Source organism: Podarcis bocagei (genome assembly GCF_964188305.1).
Source record: "Podarcis bocagei genome assembly, chromosome: 1".
NCBI classification, from domain to species: Eukaryota; Metazoa; Chordata; class Lepidosauria; order Squamata; family Lacertidae; genus Podarcis; species Podarcis bocagei.
In genome coordinates, this window is record NC_138125.1 from 49,307,738 (window position 1) to 49,332,118 (window position 24,381).

The 24,381-nt window shown below is 45.5% G+C and overlaps 1 protein-coding gene and 1 long non-coding RNA gene across 4 annotated transcripts in view; one reads left to right on the forward strand and one right to left on the reverse strand.

Moving 5' to 3' along the window:
• GALNT16 (polypeptide N-acetylgalactosaminyltransferase 16) overlaps window positions 1-24,381 on the reverse strand; it is a 145,684-nt gene that overhangs the window by 31,843 nt on the left and 89,460 nt on the right. For all 3 annotated transcript variants that reach the window (XR_014005840.1, XM_081186229.1, XM_081186228.1), the window contains exons 4-6: window positions 8,920-8,987; window positions 4,393-4,458; window positions 1,439-1,560 (exon numbers count right to left, since the gene is read on the reverse strand). Coding sequence is in view for 2 of the 3 variants with exons in the window: in XM_081186229.1 (XP_081042355.1) it covers window positions 1,439-1,560; window positions 4,393-4,458; window positions 8,920-8,987 (256 nt within the window). In the remaining variant the exon portion in view is untranslated. The remainder of the gene's footprint in view (window positions 1-1,438; window positions 1,561-4,392; window positions 4,459-8,919; window positions 8,988-24,381) is intronic.
• LOC308582990 lies at window positions 10,813-18,241 on the forward strand. Its single transcript, XR_014005986.1, has 3 exons — window positions 10,813-10,912; window positions 11,021-11,432; window positions 17,548-18,241. It is a non-coding gene; the product is annotated as an uncharacterized lncRNA (long non-coding RNA).

A 24,381-nucleotide genomic window follows, 5' to 3' on the forward strand; every position in this document is an offset into this window, starting at 1 on the left:
CCTCCCAGCTCCGAAACGGCAGAGTTTTCAGCAGCACCGTCACATCCTTTCGCTGACCCTCTTGGCACAGGCAGGATGAGAACTGCCAACTCAGCTGCATCGCTTTTTTCTCTCCATCTACCCTGGGGGCTACCGCCTCCCCCACTCCCAAATGAACGCCACACAGTGCATTATTTATTACACAACTCTGGAAAAAGGACTCCCATATTAAGCTATATTTTGGTGTAACGAATGCATGTGGGGAGAGGGAATTCAGCAATAGGAGATAAGAGGCCGGGAAGCTCCGTTTTTCGCCCTCTCTCATAGCACTAGAGCTCATGGACTTCCAACGAAGCTGAATGTTGGAAGATTCAGGACAGATAAAAGAACCCCTTCGAGCAGCACAACTGAAGGAGCGTCTCCACCCCCATCGTTCTGCCTGGACACTGAGGTCCAGTGCCAAGGGCTTTCTGGCGGTTCCCTCACTGCGAGAAGCCAAGTTACAGGGAACCAGGCAGAGGGCCTTCTCGGTAGTGGCACCCGCCCTGTGGAACGCCCTCCCATCAGATGTCAAAGAGATAAACAACTACCAGATTTTTAGAAGACATCTGAAGGCAGCCCTGTTTAGGGAAGCTTTTAATGTTTAATAAAGGTAAAGGTAAAGGGACCCCTGACCATTAGGTCCAGTCGTGGCCGACTCTGGGGTTGCGGCACTCATCTTGCTCTATAGGCCGAGGGAGCCGGCGTTTGTCTGCAGACAGCTTCCGGGTCATGTGGCCAGCATGACAAAGCTGCTTCTGGCGAACAAGAGCAGCGCACGGAAACGCCGTTTACCTTCCCGCCGGAGTGGTACCTATTTATCTACTTGCACTTTGACGTGCTTTCGAACTGCTAGGTGGGCAGGAGCTGGGACTGAACAACAGGAGCTCTTTAATGTTTAATAGGTTATTGTATTTTAAGATTCCACTGGAAGCTGCCCAGAGCGGCTGGAGAAATCCAGCTAGATGGGCAGGGTATAAATAATAAATTATTATTATTATTATTATATTATTATTAATGGAACTCTCTCGCATGGGAGGCAGTAATGGCCACCAACTTGGATGGCTTTCAAAGAGGATTAAACAAATTCATGGAGGAGGGGGCTATTGATGGCTACTAGTCGTGACTCTGCTTGCACTGTTGGAGGGAGCAATGCTTCTGAATACCAGTTGCCGGGAGCCACAGCAGGGGAGAGGGCTGTTGTGCTCAAATCCTGCTTGCAAGTTTCCCACAGGCATCTGGTTGGCCCCTGGATGCTAGACTAGATGGGCCTGATCCAGGAGGCTCTTCTTATGCTCTCTTTCCTATTTGCAGTGACTATAGTCAGGCCCACTGTCACAGGCGTCAGGAGCTGGTAGCCAGCCAATAGCAAAGAGGGTGGTGTGAAGCAAGGGCAGGAGGCCAGGCTGCCCACACTGACCTCTTTCACTCTCTGAAGCATCGGCTGCAGCCATTCGCTGTTGACTTCACAATGGCTGTCCAGAAAAGTAAGGATCTCAGCTGCCGCCGTATCAGCACCTCGCACACGAGAACGGATCAATCCTGGAAAAGTGTAGAGAAGAGAGCTGGTAGCATAAAAAGGGACAGTGGAAAAGAAAAAGGATGGAACTATTTAAGTTGATATGGCCCCCAACACTGGCCTGAACCCAGACTGGTAAGCATCTATATAATCAATATCATCTAGCAGCGCCTGCAGCTGAATTGACACCTCCCTTCTGAGCACCTTGCCCAAGAAGAGAGTATTAACACTGGAGTGGTAGTTGTCAGTGACCTCTGGGTCCAGGGCAGGCTTCCCCCCCTTTTTTAAGGAGTGGACACCCCACCTAAAGGGCTGCAGGCAGCACTCCTTCATGCTACAAAGCATCAACCGTCCCCTGGGTCCACCTGGCCAGTCTCCCTTCGCTAGGTTGAATCAGCTAAATTGGGTAAAGGTTCAAAGGGCAGATGGTTAGCCAAAACAGCCACAAGTACTTTGTCCATATCATCGGCTGCAAAAGCTGGAACTGGCCCCCCTAAACCAGACCAGATGGCGCATTGGGTGCCTTTTTTTGGACCTCTCCCGACCACAGCATTTTAAGTAGACTTGCAAGTTAGCAGTTTGATCCCCTTGAACATTCTCTTTATCTAGGAGAAGAAGTAAGCTTGGTATGGCATCCAAAGGCTTGAGGACAGATGGGGGAAATTACAGGTGTCTGGTTTCCCTAAAGCGTCATCGTCCTGACATGGCTGAGACATGCAATTATAAGCGTCTGCATTGCAGTTCTTTTTGCTCTGCTCTTGGCTTACTTTACCATGCAGTGCACCTATCCCTTTGCTCACAGTTAGGTTCATTCAGGGGCAGCCAGGCCCTGCACAGGGATGCTTTGAGTGCCATAATTCTCACACTTCCCCCTCCTGCTTCCCCCTGTTTTCCTCTCACCATGGGAAGCACGGAGCTGAATTTGAAAGGGCAGCTGTGGTGACTCCTTTTTAGAGATGTGCAAAACACCCCTGAGAAATTTCACCTGTCTTGTTAAAACCCTTTTAGCTTCCCTCAAAAAACCCTCTTCGGATGTTTCACCACAAATTTGCATGGCATTTTTGTTTTCCGTTGTTAGGGTGAATGCATCTGGGGCAATGGACCCATTAGGATGGCCTTATGGATTCAAATGGCCTCCAGATAACCTTGGGAGATTTTTTTTAAAGCTGATTTGGCCAATTACTTTTACTGCAATCTTGGGACAGGAAGTTGACAGGCGGCTTTCACAAGATTTCTCAGGCACACTTTTCTTGCCTGCAGAGGCACAGGCCTCACCAGGGCTCAGTGGCGTATTCTGTACAATGAGGCAACAGGGACAACAGCTTGAGTGCAAATAGAGGAAAGCCTGCAACAAATCTATCTGAACACAGCTTAGAGGCCACTTGAAGACCTGTTCCATGGTGCTCTTTCCTTCTTGACCACCATTGTGTCTGTGCAACCTTATCCAGTGGAGCTTTTCTGAGCTTTAATAACCAATTATTTTTTATTATTATTATTATTATTATTATTATTATTATTATTATTATTATTAATACCCCACCCATCTCTGGGCGGCTTCCAACAAAATATTAAAAATACAATAAAAAACCTAACTCTCCTTCCTTGGATTGTTACAAATTCTCAGACCTGCTGCAACATTTCTGCAGTGTTCTTTGTGGACACAATCGCTCCCCTCCGCCCTGACCTTGACTCCACTGCAGACAGAGTCTATAGCAGATGCATCGTCCTCTGGTCAGGTTTTATTGGATTAGTTTCAGCTTTTAAAATCCAAAGATGTAGACAGAATACGTAGATCTGCACATACCACTTTATCTCAGTCTGACCTCTGTCCCTAATTCCTAGAATTAATAAGCTGGGAGAAAGTGATGGCCATCTTGCGGAAGATAAATCTATCCTTAATCGAAGGGGGTCTTTGTACCATCTAGCCCTGTGGTGGTAAACCTGTAGCTCTCCAGATGTCGTTGGACTACAAGTCCCATCAGCCCCAGCCAATGGTCATGAAGGATGGGTGCTGTGGTTCAAAAACATCTGGAGGGCCACCAGTTCCCCATCCCTGCTGCAGCAAGACCATTGTTAAAAGAAGCCCTCCTTGGATGAATTGGGTAGCAATATCCAGTTTATTTTCTAGCCAAGTTAGCTGAACTGTATTGTGGCCAAATCTACAGTTGCATGTAGTGCTTCCCATATCTAGACCCATTTCCACCTGATTCCTAACTAGAACTCAGGACTGAGACTCTCTTAGTTTATTATCTGTGCAAGGGAAATTACCAGGGAGTGTAACTCTGCTGATTCTTTTGAACTTACTGTATCTTTTTTTATATCACAGCATCTTTCTGGATCAAGAATATGGGATAGGAATAGGAAGCTCTGCTTTATAGTAGTTCTGCTCCTAATTGCTGGAAAATTCCAGCTGATTGCTGTTCCTCCCCCATGTGCTTCCCTGTGGAATACAACAGACATCTATCCTTTCCATCATACTTTTTCACAGTGCAACCACTGGGAGAAGTCGTGCTGAGTTTTGGAGCGGATTTTTATCAGTAAACTGATGGTGCCTAGCTCTATTTATCTTTTCCACCTGAATAAATTGTGGTGCTTTTTTTGCAATTGAATCACTGCCTGAGGTTTGTAATGGGCTGAAGTGTGAGTGAATAAATTGAAACTCAACTCAGACAAGACAGAACTTCTTGCTGGCGATGGCTCTTCATCAGATGGTGATGAAACTAGATATAGGAAAGGGACTTGGTTGGTTCAGAGGAGGAGGCCGCTGTATGTCCCCCAAACCCACAAGTATTAATTTGTGCTACCATTGGGTCCTTCTAAAAGTGAACGATTCTTGCAAAATCTGTCATACTCACCTTCTCGCCGACTGTTGCGAAGACACTTGACCTTTGGTATCTTGGTAAGGAGCTGGCAATCCTCAGCTGAAGAGAAGAGAAAACAGTTGGCGCCAGTGCCTAGTTTGTTTGGCATCGACATAAAGCTGCAATTAACTCTCCCCATGTGTCTCAACAGAGGGCAAAGCTTTGCTTTCATTTACGATATTAATCAATTTGTTGATCCCAAAATAAATGGCTTTAATCCCATCGCCTCAAGTTATCGCCCAAAGACGTCTGCTTACCACTCAGCTCCTTCTCCTCTGCCTCAAAGGTTTTAGTCAGCATTTGTAAGATCTGTGGAGGCACACTACACACTACACTGCAGCCATGGGCTGCAAAGCCCAGCAGATCCTTCTCCTTCTCTAAGTTGCTACAGAAAAGGGAGAGCTTTAGAGTAGGAGAGAAGGGAGTGCTTAACCTTTCCTCTGCCACCCTACTTCCACTCAAATTTCCCTCCCAGCGAGGGGAAGAGGAGAATAGTCAGAGGGAAAACAACTGGCAAGGGAAAAGTTAAGAACTTCCATTGCCACTGTGTCTTCTCTGAAGCAAATCGTCCTTTCCAGAGGGCACTTTACAAGGGAAGAAGGAACTATGGAGACCTGGTTTTATGCTGTGAAGTTTGTGAACAGCTGGTACCACAGACAGCGTATGCCTTAAGGCAGGGGTTATCAGCTTTTTGGAGGCCCTGGAACATTTGCAAACCGGAGAAACTGTTGTGGGCACCCCACACACCCCACAACCAAGCATGGACTGCAACCTATTCTATTAGCTACAAGAGAGAGCTGCTTTCAAACCCAACTGCAGGCAGGAGGGAACCTGCCTCAGGATATAACAACACGGCACATCAGAAAACATGTGTTTTGCAAACTCATATTTGGAGGTTAATGGTAAAGCAGGGAGGAGAAACAGCATGGAAGAAATGGCGGACTGATTTATCCCCAAGACTCCAAACACACATTTCCTTTTTAGCTCCGCCGACTCCAGGGCTGGAAATATGCCTGGCTGTGGAGAAAATGGGGGAAGGGGGAGGTTGTGTGCAGAATCAGCAGGTGGAGGAAAAGTTCAGCTCCCCTATTCACACCCTGACTTTCCCAGGCAAATGCCACTCCGATCCCTGCATCACCATTACAAGACAAAGAGTCAGGGTCCCTGTGTTTGCTCTGTAGCATGTAGCTCTGCCTGTTGACTTTTAGGAGAAAGATGAAAGAGATTTATGGCAGAGGCACAGGCTGGATGATAAGAAAAAGAAAGGGAGTGAATGCAGTGAAATGAGAAAAGAGTTGAAAGAGGAGCAAGACATTCAGACTCAACTCTTTTAACTGTCAAGATAAACACAGCAGGACATATCATATGGCTCTAATGCAGAGCTGCCAGTCTACATCCCACATAAAATGAAGCACACTGTTGGATAGGATAGCTATTCTTGGATGGCCGTAATGGGATTAGACAAATTCAAAGAGGATTAGGCTACCAATGGCTACTAGCCACTATGTCTGTGTAGTGCTGGGTGCAGTAAGGTAAAGGTACAGGTACCCCTGACGTTAGGTTCAGTCGCTGATGACTCTGGGGTTGCGGCGCTCATCTCGCTCTATAGGCTGAGGGAGCCAGCGTTTCCGGGTCATGTGGCCAGCATGACTAAGCCGCTTCTGGCGAAACCAGAGCAGCGCACGGAAATGCCGTTTATCTTCCAGCCGGAGTGGTACCTATTTATCTACTCGCACTTTGACGTGCTTCCGAACTGCTAAGTTGGCAGGAGCTGGGACCGGGCAAATAGGAGCTCACCCTGTTGCAGGGATTCGAACCGCCAGCCTTCTGATTGGGAAGTCCTAGGCTCAGTGGTTTAGACCACAGTGCCACCCGCGTCTCGTTGGGTGCAGTATGTGCCTGTAAACCAGTTGTTGGGAATCACAAGTGGGGAGAGTGCTGTTGCACCAAGGTCCTGCTTCTAGACTTCCCATAGGGATCCTATTGACTGATCTGAGAAAAGGTGCTAGACTAAATGGACCTTTAGTCTGACTCAGCAGAGTACTTAAGTTCTCTCCCATTGGTTCAGCTCATTCTGGAGATGATACATATATTTCAATGGCTGACCACTGAAAAATAATTTCAGAGGTCTCTGGAGCAACACACCCCAGAGACAAAACTTCTCTCTCTGTTCACCACTTTGATACTCTCTTACTATCCAGCAACAGCAGTGTTTTTATTGTGTGCTATTCTCCAGGCTTTGAGAAGCCCCTCGCTTATCATCTTCCCACAGCTTCAGGATCCTGGCAAGACACACAAAGGCTACCAGCCAAAATACTTTTCTTGGCACTTCTATCCTGGAGCTTCTCCATTTCTATAGCTTCTTGCCACCTGAAATATTGCTCTGGTGAGGGCAGTTTGTCAGGAGCTGTATTGCTGAGATGCAGTGACAGGAACACTTGATTAAAGGATACTGAGATATTGCTGGACATGTGCTCAGCAAGGAAATCCATGTACAAAAATAGCCCATGAATCCATTTTAGGTAATTCACACTCCAAGAACACAGCAGAATCCCATTCCGGTTATATTAGCAGCATCCATTTGAGGGGCTTCATTTGAGATGCTCCCTTCATAGGTCTGACAGCAATCCCCAGAGAGCATATGTTGAAAGGTGGTTTGGAAATACTGCTCATGAAATGTAAATAAAGATAATGCTTAGAGAAAGTGGAGATTTGGAGAGTAATTCTGTATCTGTTTGGGTACGGTGCTTTATAATTGTATTGTACATGAAAACAATGAAATGTATTCCAAGACTATCAAAATGCAGCACGTGCACAAGTGAATTTCAGGGTCAAGGTATCTGACATGGTGTAACATGGCATCTTCTGACACATCGAGGAAAGTGAGGGAAGTTAAATGACCACTTTGGCTTCCCTGCGAAGTCAAACCTCTGGAGAATCACAACGCCTGCTGTGGCTGCAGAGACCATAACTTCTAACTGCTGCTTCCCATGCCTGGGCAGTGTATGTTTTGTAAGCCTGGGCAGTGTGTATGGAGGTCCTGGGCTGGCCAGACTACAAGACCCCGCTCTCAGCCTTGCTGATGTGGTCCAAAGGAAAGCAGAGCAATACATTTGGCACCAGCTCGGCTGCAGGAGTCGCCAGGAGGAGGCATTCAAGGCGCCATCCAACCGTCTTAGGAACTGCACTCTGGATTTGTGCAGGATGCACTCCTTAGCCTTTCCTTCTCCCACAAGGCAGCAGGTACATATTATTCCTCAGGGTTTACTCCTGAAGTCTTTCTCACAAATGAGTATAGCCACAAGGCAGCAGAAGTTTAGTATCAGTTTTCCTTCTCCCAGATGGGATACCTTCCCAGGATGATGAGCCCCATCTTCCCCTTTGCCTGCTGCATTCCCAATGGAAATCCTTCCAGCTGAAATTAGAAGCAGGAATTCTTCCATTGGTGCTAATAGGAGATTTCCTTGCAGGGCTAAGAACAACTGAGGAGGGAGGGAGGAAGATTTTCATCATGATTGGGGGGTGGGGTGGAATTAAACCCCCCTTTCCTGTGTGCCATGGCCCCAATGAACTGCTGTTAATGATTTGTTTTCTCTCTCTTTTAAATACAGACATGGGCTTGTATCCAATGCAGTTTTAAGCAAGCATCCTGTCACCGAAAGGGTTTCTGCTTCTACAGCAGGACTGTTCCACAAGAGGACCTGCTCTCTTTCCCCATGCACTCCCAAAATTTGTTCCAGAGGGTTACAGAAAACCTCAGAACAGACTTAGGGGCTGCACAGGGGAAGGAAAGTCCCATTGTGCACATGGACATTGTTGCATTATCAGGATGGTTACTTAGTGCTGCATTGGATACAAGCCATGATTGTTAATGACACATTTGGCCCTCACTTTGGTTTTACAAAAATTGAAGAATTGAAATTTCCTAGCCACTTGTTTTTATTACTGGAGAAAGTCACTTAAAAGTCCAGCTTCAAAGATGGAACAAACATTATTCTCTTGTGCTATTTTTCTCAAGAAAGGATAGTGCCTCTTGCAGCAGAATTCCAGGCACTTATTGTTCTGGGATAGTTCTGCTGTATGAAAACCTCAGCAAGAATTTTGTGGATAACAGTCTTAGTCTGCCAAAAACACAGTGCAGCATACATTACCTCCTCCCCTTTGAACCTATATAATTGGGGCTGCTAGCTGTGCACACCACTTGTTATACTTACAATAATGACCCACAAAATGGTGGTTAATGAAACCAAACTGAGCATTCTGGCTTCCTGGGCAGGACTGTCACACTGAGAATTGACGGAAAGACACCATAACAAGAAAAAATTGGCTAGTTTCTTTTCCTCAGGTGGAAATTAAAACAAAGCGCAACAAAGCTTTGCTCCTGCCTTTGTTCTCGCTCTTTTCCTCAGATGAAAAAGTGAGGAAATATCCTGAGTGGAGCAGAAAAAATGTATACAGCCACATGAAAATGAATAAAAAGGAAATAAGATAATTAGAGAAACAAAGAAAAGTAATACTTACGATCGGAGCTGAAGTCATCCACTAAAATTATTTCCTGAATTAGGTTGACAGGAGTGCGGTTCAGAACACTAAAATGAATAACAAGAACATCAATTAAAAATATAAGGGTTTGCCTTTGATATTCTAAATAAAATAAGCCCTCTTTAATAGTTCTGATCCGCCAATGATCCCTTTCTCACCTGCAAAAGGATGCATTTTTCTGAGAGCTGTTTCAGCAGATTAGACAGCAACAATTGCCTCTTCCCGTGAGTCCCCCAGGAGCAGTGGTTTGTGGCCTGGTGCAATAAGGCAGAGCCAGGCACCATCTTCCCACCACCCTATGTGGCCGTTGAAGGGGAGCAAGGGCCCCTCCCCCTGTGGCCCCATGGGTTCGCAGCAGCCTGCCTGTTTGAATGGGCTAATTGCAGCCGCCCATGGGGCATGATCACATTGTCAACAAAAGAGAGTCACGATAAAAGATTGACAAAGGGGTCCTGGAGGGGGTGCTCATCCTGATGCCCAAATGGGGGCTGATGGGCCTTGGCACCCCGTCTGAGTGGTGGCTCTGGCAGGATCATCCTGATTTGATGTACGTCATAGGGTCCACCCAGCCAAACAATCAGCAGTCAGGCTGACTGATTCAGGATACATAGCCAGTGCCTATGTCAAAACTTACTTACATCTGTAATCAATAAAGTTGTAGCCTATTCGAACCCAATACTTTGTTCTGTGTTCATTCACCATTCCTTCCTGGGTCCCCGCTGGCTCCGTGCACCTTGCGCCTGAGCCCACAAATTAAATCCTAACTCGAATGAGCACATTTTCTTACCAAATGTGTGTTTTCAAAAACCTGTTTGTTGGGGTATCTATTCAAAATAATTTTAGATGTATACTTTAAAACCTGATTTTTGAAAAGGTCCTGTGAATCTTCCATATGAAACAGATTGAGTGCTTTTCCAATCCAGAAATTTGTGACTGCACATCTGGCCTTATGACAGCAAATCCCTACCCCTCTTATCTTTTGCTTGAAAGGGAAAGTTGTGTTGGGGGAGGGAAGAGAGATTTAGGAGCACTGCTCATTCTGCAGATCTCTGGAAAAGGATGCCTATCTGTAGCTATCTATGTTGAGCTTGTGCCCTCTCTGCTAACGGAAGTCATTGCAACCAGATACAAATATCAATTGCTGAACTATATTTCAAATCCCTGAACTCTGTTTCTTAATTCAAATGGTTGTTTGTTATGGACCCCTCCACATGCCCTTTTTACTGAGCATCCATCATGATTTGTGCTCAGGCTATTTGTGATGGTTATACGTGATTGCACTTTCAATACCATTTGCGTCTGCAAACATTTTGGGTTGCTCACACTGCTTCCTCTGCGGTATCTGCCTGTCCCATCGCTCCCTGCTGAAATCCTGCAATTTTTCCTTCCACATTCTGAGTGTTGTCTGGGTGCTTGCCCTACTTTTGATGTGTTATAGCACCAGAGTGCCCCTCCAGACAGCAATAACACTGGGGAAGCATGGCAGAAAACCTAATAAAGCAGAATAATGTGTGGATAAATCCAGCATTTTTGCACTATTGTTACATGAATGACACGCTGCAGAATATACCTACACACAAAAAACAATCATTCTGGAGGGGCCCTTAGTCACATTTCAATCACCTGTCTCCTATCAATATTATTCCCTATAGATCTGAATTCCCATTAGCAACTATGGGAATAAAACAAAGGCAGTTAGTGTGGGCGATTAGCAGCCAAACCTAACAAATGAATATTCTTGCTAGTTAGCATGAGAAAGGGCTAAGTCCACAAAGGTGTACTGCTGATAGGCAGATACTAAGACCATAGAAACACAATCAGTAGAGAGGACTCTGTGTGATGTCATTACCCTTTCTCATCTAGAGCGGAAGGAGTATATAGTACTTCCTGTTCCTCTCACCCCTCCTTCTTCCTTTGAAGCATTGGATGCAGATATACCTCTGCTTGTTCCAGCCTTAGGCACATGCCTGAAGTAAGTACAAGTATTTTGCTTGCACAATTTTTTATTGCTACTGTTGCTGTGATGCAATGCATAAAAAATAAAGTAAATTTTATTTTTATTTTTAAATTTACTTCCCAGATTGTTTCCTGAATCTTTATAAGCTGGGTAAGAAAGGGGAACCAACTTTTCATAGCTGGACTTGCTCAAAACAAGGTTTTACCATGTAATTCCTATGCTTTTAATTTTGCTGCCAAGGATGGGATTTGAAAAGCTGTTCTCAACCCACATATGTGGGTGGCTGGATGGATAAATTGCAATTAATATATCCTCTCCTACCCATTAAAACCCATCCCACAGTTGGAATCTTCTCTCTTGTTCTTTGAAACGATCCTCTCTCACAGGAAGAATCCCACTTCCCTCTAGCATCACCAGCTCCTGATTTCTAAAATATAATCGACCTCTACGACATCCCAAAGACAGAGTTCTCTCTCTCTCACTTGTCCACAAGCCTAGTGTCCATTTCTTATCACAGATGTCTCCACTTTCTGGGGTAAGTCATTCCTGGCACAATCTGTGTGCACATAGTTCCACATGAAAAGACCGCCAGAGGAATTACTCAGACAAGTCTTTATTCTTTTGGCTTCTGCTCCCCCCCCCCCCACAAGGTGGAGATAAACGATACTGAACCACCTTTTGTGGGGTTTCCAGAAAAAAATTATTGCAGAATATGGAAATTTGCATAAGGCAATCAGAAAGAATATAGCACTCTAGAGCAGAGCAGAGGAGCCATTTTGCCACCTAAAGCCCACATTCCTTTGTGGCCAAACTTCCAGGGGCTGCATCCCAGGTGTGAGCAGCGCCAAAGCAAGGATAGGCCAAGCAAATGAGGTGACTCTTACCTTTGTATAGAAGGATCATGTCTAGCCTTGCAAAAGGCAGAAGTTTACACACAAACATGCCTGTCCCCATCCTCCACTGAGGCAAGCAATGGGCATTATCAATGTTCAAGGTTACGTTGCAGCCAGACAAAAGTATTTGAGGAGGGCACAGAGTGGGGTGATGAGAGATGGAAGGTGGCCTGGACTAGGGAGATTCCTGAGGGCCAGACACAGAGGCCTGGAGGCCTTGCAGCCCACAGGCCAGAGGTTCCCCAACCTTGTTCTAGAAAAGAGTAAGTACAAAAGAGGTACAAAAATAAAGAAGTAAAATAAAATACCTTAAACAAAGCTAAAAACTCGGGGACAGCCATGCTTGCTTACTGTAATTTGCAGTTTGCATCCATTCTTTGTTACTAATGAACTCGTGAAACGGACAATTCTCCATGAAAGAATTAAGCACTAGGAAAAATCCCCCCCCCCGTCATCACTGCCTACTTCACAGGGGTGTTGTAAGAAAAGCTGAACTAATGTAAGGATAGTGCTTTGAATATTCTTAAAATGTTAAATAACCACAATATTATTATGAGGGACCGATTCCCTGAGACACTATGCAGGATGAAGTTCCAGGATATATCTTGGAGCAAGTAGCTGGTGCAGACACACTTTCACTGACAGAGATCTTCTGCAGAGCAAGCGAGGGGGCGGGGGATGCCAAATGAGCAAGCAGTTCATGAGAGACAGCTGCTTCTTGCGATGCAAAAGATGTCAAGCAAACAGACCGACAACCATCCCCCTGCAGAGGACATGAGACGCCAATGGGAAAGCTGTTCAAGAGGCCATTTAAATGTTTCTGGAAGACAGGCTGCTCCTGCACGTCACACTTCAGGATCCCCGCCTTGCCAGTACTAGGGCTCCCAAAGGCACAAATACCTTAATGTTCAGCAACAGACAAATTTTGCCTGGATCAGTTAGTTGGAGATCTGAAACATGCTCCATCCTCAAGAAGTTAAGCACACTCAGCCCTTTGCACCCAACACCAATAGCAGATGCAAACGTGTGCATTAATAGCAACACCCATTGAGAAACAAGGATAAGTCCTCAGAGAGTGAATGGCTTAAGACAAAATCCTTGCCAAGTAAATATTTCCTCAGAACAAAATCAGGTATGTAATTCTGAATGACTTTTATTCTCTGTTTTTTTCACTTCTGCAAAAAATAAGGAGGCCCCTGACTCCAAGCTTCAGGTCTCTCTTACCATCTTTGTGCCCCCCTCAAACACAAATCCGTAATTTCAAAAGGGGTTGTCAGTATATACATCATTTCTCCTGGCAGTTCCTCCATATCTAGTCCAGCTTGCTGTCACACTAGAAAAGGGGAAAGGCTTCCGATGGCAAGATTAGTGAAATGTATTATTCCTGCTTTTCGTAACTTTAGATTCCAACTTCCATAGTTCCCCCAAGTTCTACATTTAGTCACATATCAACATAGCTATTTAAATTGCAACCTCTTTTGTCTGAACTGTGGATTATGTTCACTATGCAACTCATTAACTTGGATCATAATAGATATTCAATGGTTGACAGCCCTTGGTACTTGCTTCCTGCACGTTGTGTGCCAACGATTGCACAAATCAATGACTGTGTTGTTTATGTGCACCTAGAGATAAAAGGCAATTAATAGCCAGACTTTCAAACCACATTTTCCACTCAAGGTTCTGAATTGTATTTTTCCCTCCCCACCAGACTGCAGCTCATCAGGATAAGGCGGCCTGTTGTTTCTATGGTAATGGAAGCTGGCCTATTTGGGCGAATGGGGCGCTGCCCCACCAACCTCAGTCTGCCCTCAGTGAATGCCCACATGTCTTCTTACCTGCAATCTGCCCAGGGGTGCCACTGGCTGTCAGCCACCTCCTCCTGGGTCTCAGCACTGCCTTTGCAGAACTAAATGAGGATCAGCATGGGGACAAACCTAGAATTGCTTCCGTCTGTCATGGGCTCTGGCTACTGTTGGCCTCCCTGTTTTTACCAATCTCAATTCACAAGTTTGTTGCTTGTCAATCTGTACATTTAGACCAAATTGTATTTGCACTGTTGGTATGAAAGTGAGTGACAAAATGCTAATACACTATTGGATCTTCTTTTGGGGTGTGTTGTTGTTTTTGGGACCAGTTTATGAGAAGCCTAAAAACCTCAATTTGTGTTCTCAAAGCAGTGGGGACTTTTTAAATGTCTAATGATGTTAATGTTTTAACATCAACCATCAGTGTTGTTGTTAATTTATACAAGGTCCCAGAGTGGGTTACGACATTACAAACAATATTAAAAACAATTCAAAACAACAACATTCCCCAATAGTAATAGCTTCCCCTCACCCCACCCCCGCCATGGGCCACTTGAAGATTCCCAAGGCTTTGGCAAACCGCTGCATGATTTTTCTGCCTATTGTAGCTACTGCCATGCCTTGTGCTAGATGCTTTGATTTTTAATTGCACTTCATTATTTCTTTTATTTCTTATACTGTATTTTATTGTATTACATTTGAGTTCCGTAGAATCCCACAAAAATTCAAATTGTAAGTGTTCTTCACAAACATGCCAGGGGCCCCTTCAATGAGGTTTGTGATCCATGGACCATGAATTGGGAACCCCTGGTCTATAGTACATACCAGTATTGTGAGAATGATCACCATTCCCATTCATTTGTCCAATCCAAGAAGACAGGTCCTCGGTCACTGCTGGATCTCCTGTATTGCAGTCATAGGTGGCCTGCCTTCCCTGCTGTCTCTCATCGTGTCTGTAGTACATTGCTTTCACGCAACCTCCAGTTCTTTGGTGCTTGCACTGCTTCAAACTAATTGCCCCACAGACTGGCCACTCATCAGCAATAAGGCTTCAACCCTGGCCAGTCCCACCCCATCCCAATGCTAGTTTCTCCCTCTTTAGGCTCCATGCTCAGTCAGACCCACCTGATGCTCCTCTCCCTGCATCCTTTATCCTAGCTTAGGCAAGGCCTGAGGCAACTGATGGACCTGGACCTTTCTTCTACCATCTGTGATTGGATTAAAAACTTGCTGAGGGATCGCACACAAATAGTGAGGACTGGGCCTGTTACATCTACCTCTCTGAAGCACAGCGCTGGCATCCCACAGGGATGCGTGCTGAGTCCCTACCTGTACTCGTGGTATACATATGACTGTATTTCATCTGATTCATTCACTGCAATTATTAAGTTTGCAGATGATACCACCATAATGGGTCTAATTACAGGTGGAGATGAATCAGCGTACAGGGAGGAGGTTCAAAAAGTCTCTACATGGTGCCTAGAGAACAACTTGCACCTAAATGTCAGTAAGACAAAGGAGATGGTGTTGGACTTTCGGAGGAAGAGAGGGGAACGAGCCCCGTTGTATATCGGGGGTGGGGCTGTGTGGAGAGAGTCTCTTCCTTTAAATTCCTGGGAGTTTACCTTAGTGAAGAGCTCACTTAGAAAATCAATACAACCCAGGTGGTTAGGAAGGCCCAACAGAGACTCCATTTCCTTAGGGTCTTGCGAAAGAACAATGTCGAACAAAAATTGATGATCTCCTTCTACTGGTCCACAACAGAAAGTGTCCTTTCATAATGTATAACAGTGTGCTACACTGGTTTGATAGCCGTGGACAGGAAGTCCCTACAGAGGGTGGGAAATACAGCACATGACATCATAGGCTGTCCTCAGTGTTCGCTAGAAGACATTGCGGGAAATGCTGCCTCAGGAGAGCGAGGAAAATTCTTAGGGACGATTCACACTCTGGCCAGCACCTCTTTAATCTCCTACCTTTGGGCAGGAGATACAGAAGTATAGTCAGCCGCACCAACAGATTAAAGAACATTTTTTATCCGTGGGCTGTTGGGCTGCTGAATGGGAAAAAATAGTGGCGCAATTGACTTCTGACAAGCACACAGAGCGCAAACAAGACTGAGTGTATGGGGGGGGGCTAGTTTAATTTCACTGCACACAAGTGGTGTAGTGACAATAAAGGTTTATTATTAACTCCAGCTATTCATCTAGAATCATAGAATCATAGAATCATAGAGTTGGAAGAGACCACAAGGGCCATCGAGTCCAACCCCCTGCCAAGCAGGAAACACCATCAGAGCACTCCTGACATATGGTTGTCAAGCCTCTGCTTAAAGACCTCCAAAGAAGGAGACTCCACCACACTCCTTGGCAGCAAATTCCACTGTCGAACAGCTCTTACTGTCAGGAAGTTCTTCCTAATGTTTAGGTGGAATCTTCTTTCTTGTAGTTTAACTCCTTTAACTCCACTTTGCAAGTTCTAACGCCCAGTGGCTGGCACTAATCAAAGCCCTCACTACCACGGCTCCTTAAGAGGCCTGTAGCTGGTGTGCCAAGGGCTATTAGAAGAAAATGTAGATGTATGTGTGAGCCAGTGTGGTGTAGTGGTTAAGAGCGGTAGTCTCGTAATCTGGTGAACCAGGTTTGCGTCTCCGCTCCTCCACATGCAGCTGCTGGGTGACCTTGGGCTAGTCACACTCCTTTGAAGTCTCTCAGCCCCACCCACCTCACAGAGTGTTTGTTGTGGGGGAGGAAGGGAAAGGAGAATGTTAGCCGCTTTGAGACTCCTTAAGGGGAGTGATAAAGCGGGATATCAAATCCAAACTCTTCTCTTCTTCATCATCCCTGCCTGGAATGCTTCAGATGTACAAGATAACTACAAAGGAAATGTCAATGACTCTGCCACCCATGAGGAAATGAGGAGGGCCGTTAAAGTCAAAGAACAATTAAACCATGACCAGGGAAGCGCTGTAAGAAAATGTTGCAGTGTAACCCTGGTGCGAACATGTTAACAGTGCATTTAGCTGAGGGGGTTGGCTATATTTTATACATGTGTGTGTGTATACATACACTTTCCCCTTCTCAGCAGTTAACATTCTGCCAGCACTGAGCACGCTCAGTGTCTGGTTTGAGGGACCCCCACTTTGAATCCCCCCTTCTTTAAGTTTTGGGATTGCTCTGAATCTGCTGATCCCTTCCTCGCAGCCTTTCTCAACCTCGGGTCCCCAGATGTTGTTGAGCTACAACTCCCATCATTCCTAGCTAGCAAGGCCAGAGCTCAGGGATGATGGGAGTTGTAGTCCAACAACATCTGGGGACCCAAGGTTGAGAAACACTGCGTGTTGGCTCCATAAGTCACAGCACTCAGATCAAAATGAAAACCTAGGATGATTTTTAAGATCTACTTAAAGGCAAGAACTAAAGCATGGGAGTCAATATTTTCCAGAGGATGCTAGAAGAGACTCCAGCAGTAATAAACAACAATTAGCATTTGAATTATACAGCACTTTAAACAGCTCGAACCCTTAAAAGGACATTTTTTTAAAGGTCATAATTATTATCCCCATATTGTGAGGCCGAGTACAACTTTTCTATTCCTTTGACCATTCATTGCAGCAGAAGTGAGATTCAAAACAAGGCCTCTGGAGTCTTAGCCGCAATGCTACACCAGCTCCGCCTGGAAGTTTATTTTCAGACTTCGCAATTGCCCCCAGATTTCAAACAGACTGGTTGGGATCTCATCATCTTTGAAATAGGAGCCTCATGGGGCATCAAGCCACAACTCAGGCATAGAAACTCATTAGTCGGTTTTATAGATTTTTGGCCTTAACGTTAACTCGTCAATCGGACTTCTTCATCGCTGCCATTCCCCAAAGTGAAATTAAACTTCTGTTTTGGAAAACAACTCTGTAATCATCTATAACAATTTAATTACATATAATTTTCAACAGGTGCTACTCGAATGGCTGATTAATCAAAATCAAATCAGCCCCTAATTGTCACAGAAGGCCAAATCCACCTGCTGCACTTTTGGAAGGAAAGCAGAATGGCATGAGAAGAGGGTGACCGGCCACTGCAAAATAAGCAGGCAGCACAATTTTTACACCATCACCTCCTTCTTTCCTGATTTTGCTGCGGTCCTGTGCAGGCTTGCAAGAAACCAATAGTTGGAACAGAGCAGCCCTTTTCATACTTCAGGTACCCCACAGCACTTTACAGTAATTACTTAGTGGTATGGACTCCGGCTGTGTAGGCGAAGGCAGCAGCAATTATACTCACAGTAATAATTCATGCCCAGCCTAGTGCATTCAGATCCATTTTATTGAGATACATGGCTTACCTCAAGCACCTTGAAAATTAAGCCAGAGTTGTTATTGTTTCTATTTCTATCAGCAAACCAAGAATAACAAGTGAACCTGAGCTAAAGGGAACTTTTTGTTTCTTGCTGGTCTCATGAAAAAGGCACAAACTGCTAAAGTATACATGAGCACCATGGACTCATGGTTTCATTCAAATATGCACAGTGCAGTGGTATGAAGGAATTAGCCCCCACAGCAACAAAATAGCATGCCAGAAACTATTTCCCCACATGAAATGTCAGGTGGTACGGCCCCTTTTGCCATGAGAGGATGTTTTGGAGTCCATGGGGAGAGGCTCATCAGAAGCAAATTGTGTTCCACAGTTTCCGTGTAAATGAAAAATAGAAAAACAATTATGATGAAACAAAAAACAAAAAAGGTCTTATTGGTTCTCATTTGTTATTTCACACTGGTGGAGCTCTAATGTAAATAGGACTCTGTGGCTAAAACCAGGGCCGTCTTTAGCATATGCAATGCCAGGGTGCAAAGATTCGCCCAGTGCCCCCAAATTTAGGGCAGACTGGAAGGAGGGAGGGAAGCCTGTGCCGTGGTGGGAAAGGAGTGCACACACACAGCTGGCGGAGCTAACCCCCCTGGTGCCAGGGGAGGGGTTACAGCGCCTTCACCGGCCTGAAGGGTCCGTCTGTTGGACGGGTGGGTGAAGGAGCCACCACTTCCCAGCAGGCAGGCTCTGCAGGGCAGGGAAGGGAGAGGCTGAGATGGGACTCTGGCCGGCCCCGCACATCACCACGGCAGTGTGTCTGCTTGTATTCCCTTTTCTGTTCCTTGAGTGCCTGGTCGATGCTCTTGCTCACTCACTTCGCCTCCTTCTCCTCCTCCCGCTCCTCCAGTCACAGCTTCTCCCAAGGTCTCTGCAGCGCCAGCGGCTGCTCCAGCTTCACCGCTGAGCCCAATTCAGGCTTGGCCTGAGGTGCCGCCGCAGCTGTGAGGGGTGGCGACAGTCCCTGCTGCCGCCTTGTCCTTCTCTGCGGGGCCTGCCCCATCGCCCGCTCCATTCTGCAGGAGCACTGCAGCAATGGCCCGTCCAGCTCCACCACACACACACCTTCCCGCCGCTTCCTACTGCCTCCCCGCCGCTGCAGATGCTGCCACTGGCACCGTTGCTGCTTTTTCCCACACTCCTTCCTCATCCTCCTCTCCCAGCCGGGGCTCTGGGCAATGGCAGCCGGGTCAGGGGCCCTGCCGTGGGGAGCGGCGTGGCGGCTGTTGCTCAGTCTCTGAGGTGGTGGTGGTAAGAGCTTAGGTGGCTTCAGCAGCGGGCATACGGTGCCCCGCAGAATTTGGCGCCCAGGTGCCCTGCACCCCTTGCACCCCTGGATAGAGACAGCCCTGGCTAAAACAATAACAACAGTGTTCCCTTCAGGGCATTGGGCTTGGGGATATGTATCCTCTTCAAGAGAGGGTGCTGTATATGCAGGATATAAGGTCTTCTGAGGAGATTCAGACTCAGTTTTTTCCTGGTTGGAGTCTGATATCTGAGCACCACCACTTCCACTTGAGTGGTGATGGTTGCCCAAAGACCTTCAGAAAAAGTAGGAAGGAATTAGGCTGTGGGTGTAAGGATAAGAGTTCTGGCCAGCACCCATGGCTCATTCCACATGTGGGGCTGCCAGGCAGTGCTGACTTCACTACTAGGTGCTGCCTCTCGCTGACCTCCCAATGAGCCCAGCAATGGGGCAAACCCTGGCAGGATGTCGCAGAGGGCTCTCTCCAGATGTTCTTGGCTTGCGACATCCTTCATACCTGACCGTGCTGGCTGGGGCTGATGGGAGTTGCAATCTAAAACATCCCAATGATGGGGAAGCTTAGGCTCTATATCATCTCAATTGGCATGTTTGAACCTATCCTCAAGATTAGCTGGCATGTTTCATGCATTACTCAATGTAGCACAGCAGCTGGCATCTTGTGATTGTTCTCACAGTGCTCCTGATAATTATATTTCTACAACCTCTACCTATATAATTAGGGCAGACCTAAACAGACTGGTGAAAGTTAAAAACACTGCATGCATTTTGTAGGAGAATGATGGGACAGTGACTATTGCACTACCACAGGAAATGTATCAAACAAGCCGCAGGCTTTTGTGTCCGTGCAGCACCTTCTCATAAGGATTTGATGACTGACCATTCTCAGAGCTGACTTCCTCATTGGCCAATTCACGCCTTTGCTGCACCACAGACACGCCACAATCTATTGATTGATTTACTCCATTAATCAAGCGCCCAACAATAGTTTTCTGGGTGACGTACAAAATAAAGCATTAAAAATCACAGTTTCAATAAATCAATAAAGCAGGAAATAAAGTAACTATTAAAAAATAACCATTCCAAGGAAGAGGGTCTAGAGATTAAAACATCACAGCAACAACCAGCTAATACAGAAAGCCAAGAGATATGTTCCACAGAACAAAAGCAACCATGCTCAAGCCATAACGTTATACAGATTTTTTTAAAATGATCTTTAAAAGCCTGGGTGTAGTAATGGGTAATGATAGAGCTAAGCATTATCTCAAGACTCTACAATTTAGCTTGTTCTTGTGGTTACTTTCATTTTCCTATCCAGTTGTGTGCTAAAGTGTTCATCAAGAGGCTGTTGCCTCTTTTTCTGGGTCTTAAAATTTAGTAACCTGGTCTTATATATCAAGTTAGAACCATGGCAACAAGGGGGGGGGGAATCAGATATCCTATGGGAGAATTAAGGGATTCAATCCAGAAACAGGAGAATGGCACCAATATGTGGAAAGACTAGGCCATTATATCTTTGTTAATGAAATCACTGAGGGAGAACAAAAATGCCTATTCGTCTGGTATCAAAAAGATTCTGAGGTGGGTCTCTGATGGGGCACTCTACAGTTGACTGCTCACTAAATGTCACCATGGGGGACCACTTAAGAGACAGGCCTCGTTTGAAGATCTTGGGGTCTTTGAAAAGAATAACTTTCAGGTACTGAGGAATCGAGCTATGAAGGGCTTTAATGGTAGACTTGGGCCTGGAAATGGGCCAGGTGCTAGGGAAGCTTTTACTACCTTCCAGCACTGATTGTCAGCCTACTGGTTGCCATTGCAACCCCATACCATCCCTGCTTCAGTCATAACCTTAACCGTAACATTTTGCTGAAGGTCAACTCCAACCATTCCTCTGATTCAGCTAATGCAAAGTCCAAGAGATATATGACTTCATGGATGATTGCCTGCTAGCCTTATACTTTACCCTTGAGTGTAGCATAGCCATGATTTACACTTTATCACCATGAGCAAAGACTTGGAGCTATAAGTATTCTCTTAACCGTAGAAGACAATGGGAATTTAATAGGAGTCAAGATTTGCTAGGTCTTAATCCTAGAACCTGTTTTTAATGCTGTGGTTTAGTTCCAGAGGTTTCAAAATGATGTGACTGGCAGAATCCCTCCTCCCCACCCCCACCCCCCAAACTCCTAACAATCAACCCTCATTCATTTAGGGGCAGGATTAGGGGAAAGAATCTACAGAATGGGACGAAATTAAGACCCTCTTCATTTCTAGCCCATTCCTGGTTGGAATTAGAGATAAGAAACCATTTCTAGTCAGAATTGCAGTCAGGTTTAGGTGTGCTATGAAAGAATAAAAAATTGTCAGGATTTATCCCTTCCCTTGCCTCAAACCTAAGGTCTCCTCAGATGAAGAGCAAAGAGAGCTGGACCCTCCAGCAGATCTCCACCCTGCAGTGATCCTGAAGTGCCATCAAACCTGATATTCCTGCCCCAGCCATGATGATTCCTACAGGAACTGCCTGAGCTTCAGGCTGGCTCTTAGAACTCCCCTCATCTCCCTCAAGGGCTAGAGAGGCAGAAGAGATGGTGAGAAATGCAGGTACTTCAGAGTTTTGAAGTTCCCAGCCCATGGCGTTGCTCTGTGATTGAGACCCAAGAAAGGGTGGAATCCGCAGCTCCTATATAGGCTTACCATTTGAGTTGCTCCCTTGATTAGGGTTGCCATATTTCAAAAAGTAAAAACCAGGAGCTTTTTAAAAACACACACACAAAAAAGCGATTTTTCAATTGACTTGCCTAAGATCCAGGACAAAGTGCCGCCTTTTGGAAATCCCTCCTGGACGTCAATTCTGCCTTTGAAATCCAGGTAATGTCTGGACATATGGCAGCCCTACCCTTGATAAAGCAACAGCTCTCATCAACGCTCCAAGCTTCAGCCTTCCTGACCTGCGGAAATGGCCCCGAAACAACAGTCATCCAGGAATACTTGAGACCTGGCAGCTGTCATTTTGGAAAGGAAGCACTTAGATGGGCAATATAGTCCCATCTAAGTTGTATAGCTCCTGCGTTGCACTGCTGAACCCAAGAATAGTTCAGCCATCTTTGCTGGGAGCTAAGCAGCTATTCAGCTGGTGTGCGCTGTCAGCGCCCCTGCTTCGAAGGCTGGCTTTATTTTGAGGCGGTTATTGAATGGCCAGTTATTGAATTTGATTGTTTCACTGCTGAGGGGGGCACATACAGATTGTGGGTCTGTCCTGCCGGCCTGACTGCCTATTGTTCAGAGCAAAAGTTTTATGCTCCCCAGAGGCAGCCTCCCCAAGACCAATACTGCCTTGCAAAAGATTTGTTCTGTTTCCTCCAGTGCGCAAAAGCATCCTTGCATTCATGAAGCCCAGCCAGGCTGCACTTGAAAGAACCTCTTATTTATTCACAAAGCAGTTTTCTGCAAGACCCTAAGACCTGGAGTGAGGGAAAATAGTTCCGATGAATAATGCATCACTGCCAGAGGTGCTCTCTGCTGCCTTCCAGCTGAGATACACTCTCCCTTTCTTTCTCTCTCCCTCCCCCTTTCCCCACCTCTGTGTCCACAGAGAAAGCATTTCTCTGACCTGGAAGACTGCTTAAAGGACACTTTTAGCAAAAGTTTAATATCTCAAAGGGAGCAGAGGACATTTTCTCAGGAAACAACAACAACCCCCAAGAGTAAACAGTCTTGCTGCATTCTTTAGCCTGGAAAGATATTGGGGGAAATGGTCATTGGAAATGTTTATTTGTGGCAAAAAGAAAACCAGAAGCAGCCAAGCCAAGGATGCATGAAAAGAATATATATTAAAAATTGGATTTGTCACACATGCCTGAACCCTATTCAGGGCTTTGTGACCTGATGGAGACTAGGCAGGCAGACACAAGGTCTGCTAGTTTGCAGCAGAAACCGGCTGTGCCCAGCCCTGATTGGTTGCTGCTTTGTCACAAATCCCTCCTCCTGAGAAAAAAATTTCAGCTGACTTTTTTTTTTATTACATTAAAAAATATATATACTAATGCAATAATGTTGAAACAAAAACTAGAAAGGGGGAGTTAAAATAGAAAGCAGAACTTTGGGGTGTGACTCCTATTTTTAATTGTAATTTGTACATGCACGCATAAGGACTGTGGCTTGTAAGGATCACCTTCTCAGCAATGGCACCCCGGCTGCACAATACCTACACATTATGGTTCAGCTGGGGCCAGCACCGACCATCTTTCAGCACCAGATAAAAACCTTCCATTCTCAGTGCCTTTTGAGTTATAAGACATTTGCTGTATATTATCATTACTATTATCATCATTACAGCTGCAGTGCCTGGAGACAGTGACCAGAGGAGGAATGACCACCAGGAGGAGCGCAGAAAGAAGAAACGCCATGGTGCATCTGCAGAAGCACAACCAGACACCTTCATCTGCCCCAGCTGCAACAAAACTTGTCTCTCCCATATCGGCCTCTACAGCCACAGCAGTCACTGTAACTGTCCAACAGTCTGACTTCACTCGAGAGGCACACTCCTCCATTGTCTCTTGAGACAGATGGATGGCATTATTATTATTATTATTATTATTATTATTATTATTATTATTATTATTATTATTATTATGTGCCAGAGTATATGAACTGCATGAAGAAGCTCCCAATTCAATACTCACACCAAAATACCTCTCCCCATCACTACCACCTCTCCATCTGCTGCTTGATGCCCAGTAAGTGCCCTGAATTACCCTGGGGAATTTCTCAAATATCTAAAGAGTTGTCGGGTAGAAATGCTATCTATTCTGGAATTTAATACCGTATGTTGAAGTGTTAAATTACTTTGTTACAGGGCAGAAGTATATCGTGTCCCTGCTCAAGTACATGTCATCATTCATGCTTTGCCCAGTTATAACTTGTATATTGCACTCATATAAGATATTGGCTCAGGCACTATCGTAGCCAATGAGGTTAATCCGAGGTTCAATTATTGCTAATTGAAAACTTCTCCTGGCTTAATAAATGGTAGTCTATAAAAAAGCAGGAAAAGGAGTGAAGGCTGCAGGTTCCTCACTTGCTCCTTCTTTGCACTGACTTCAGCTTTTCAGCCCTTGTCTACTTTAATCTATTGCATTGGGGGATTTCAGTCTGTGAG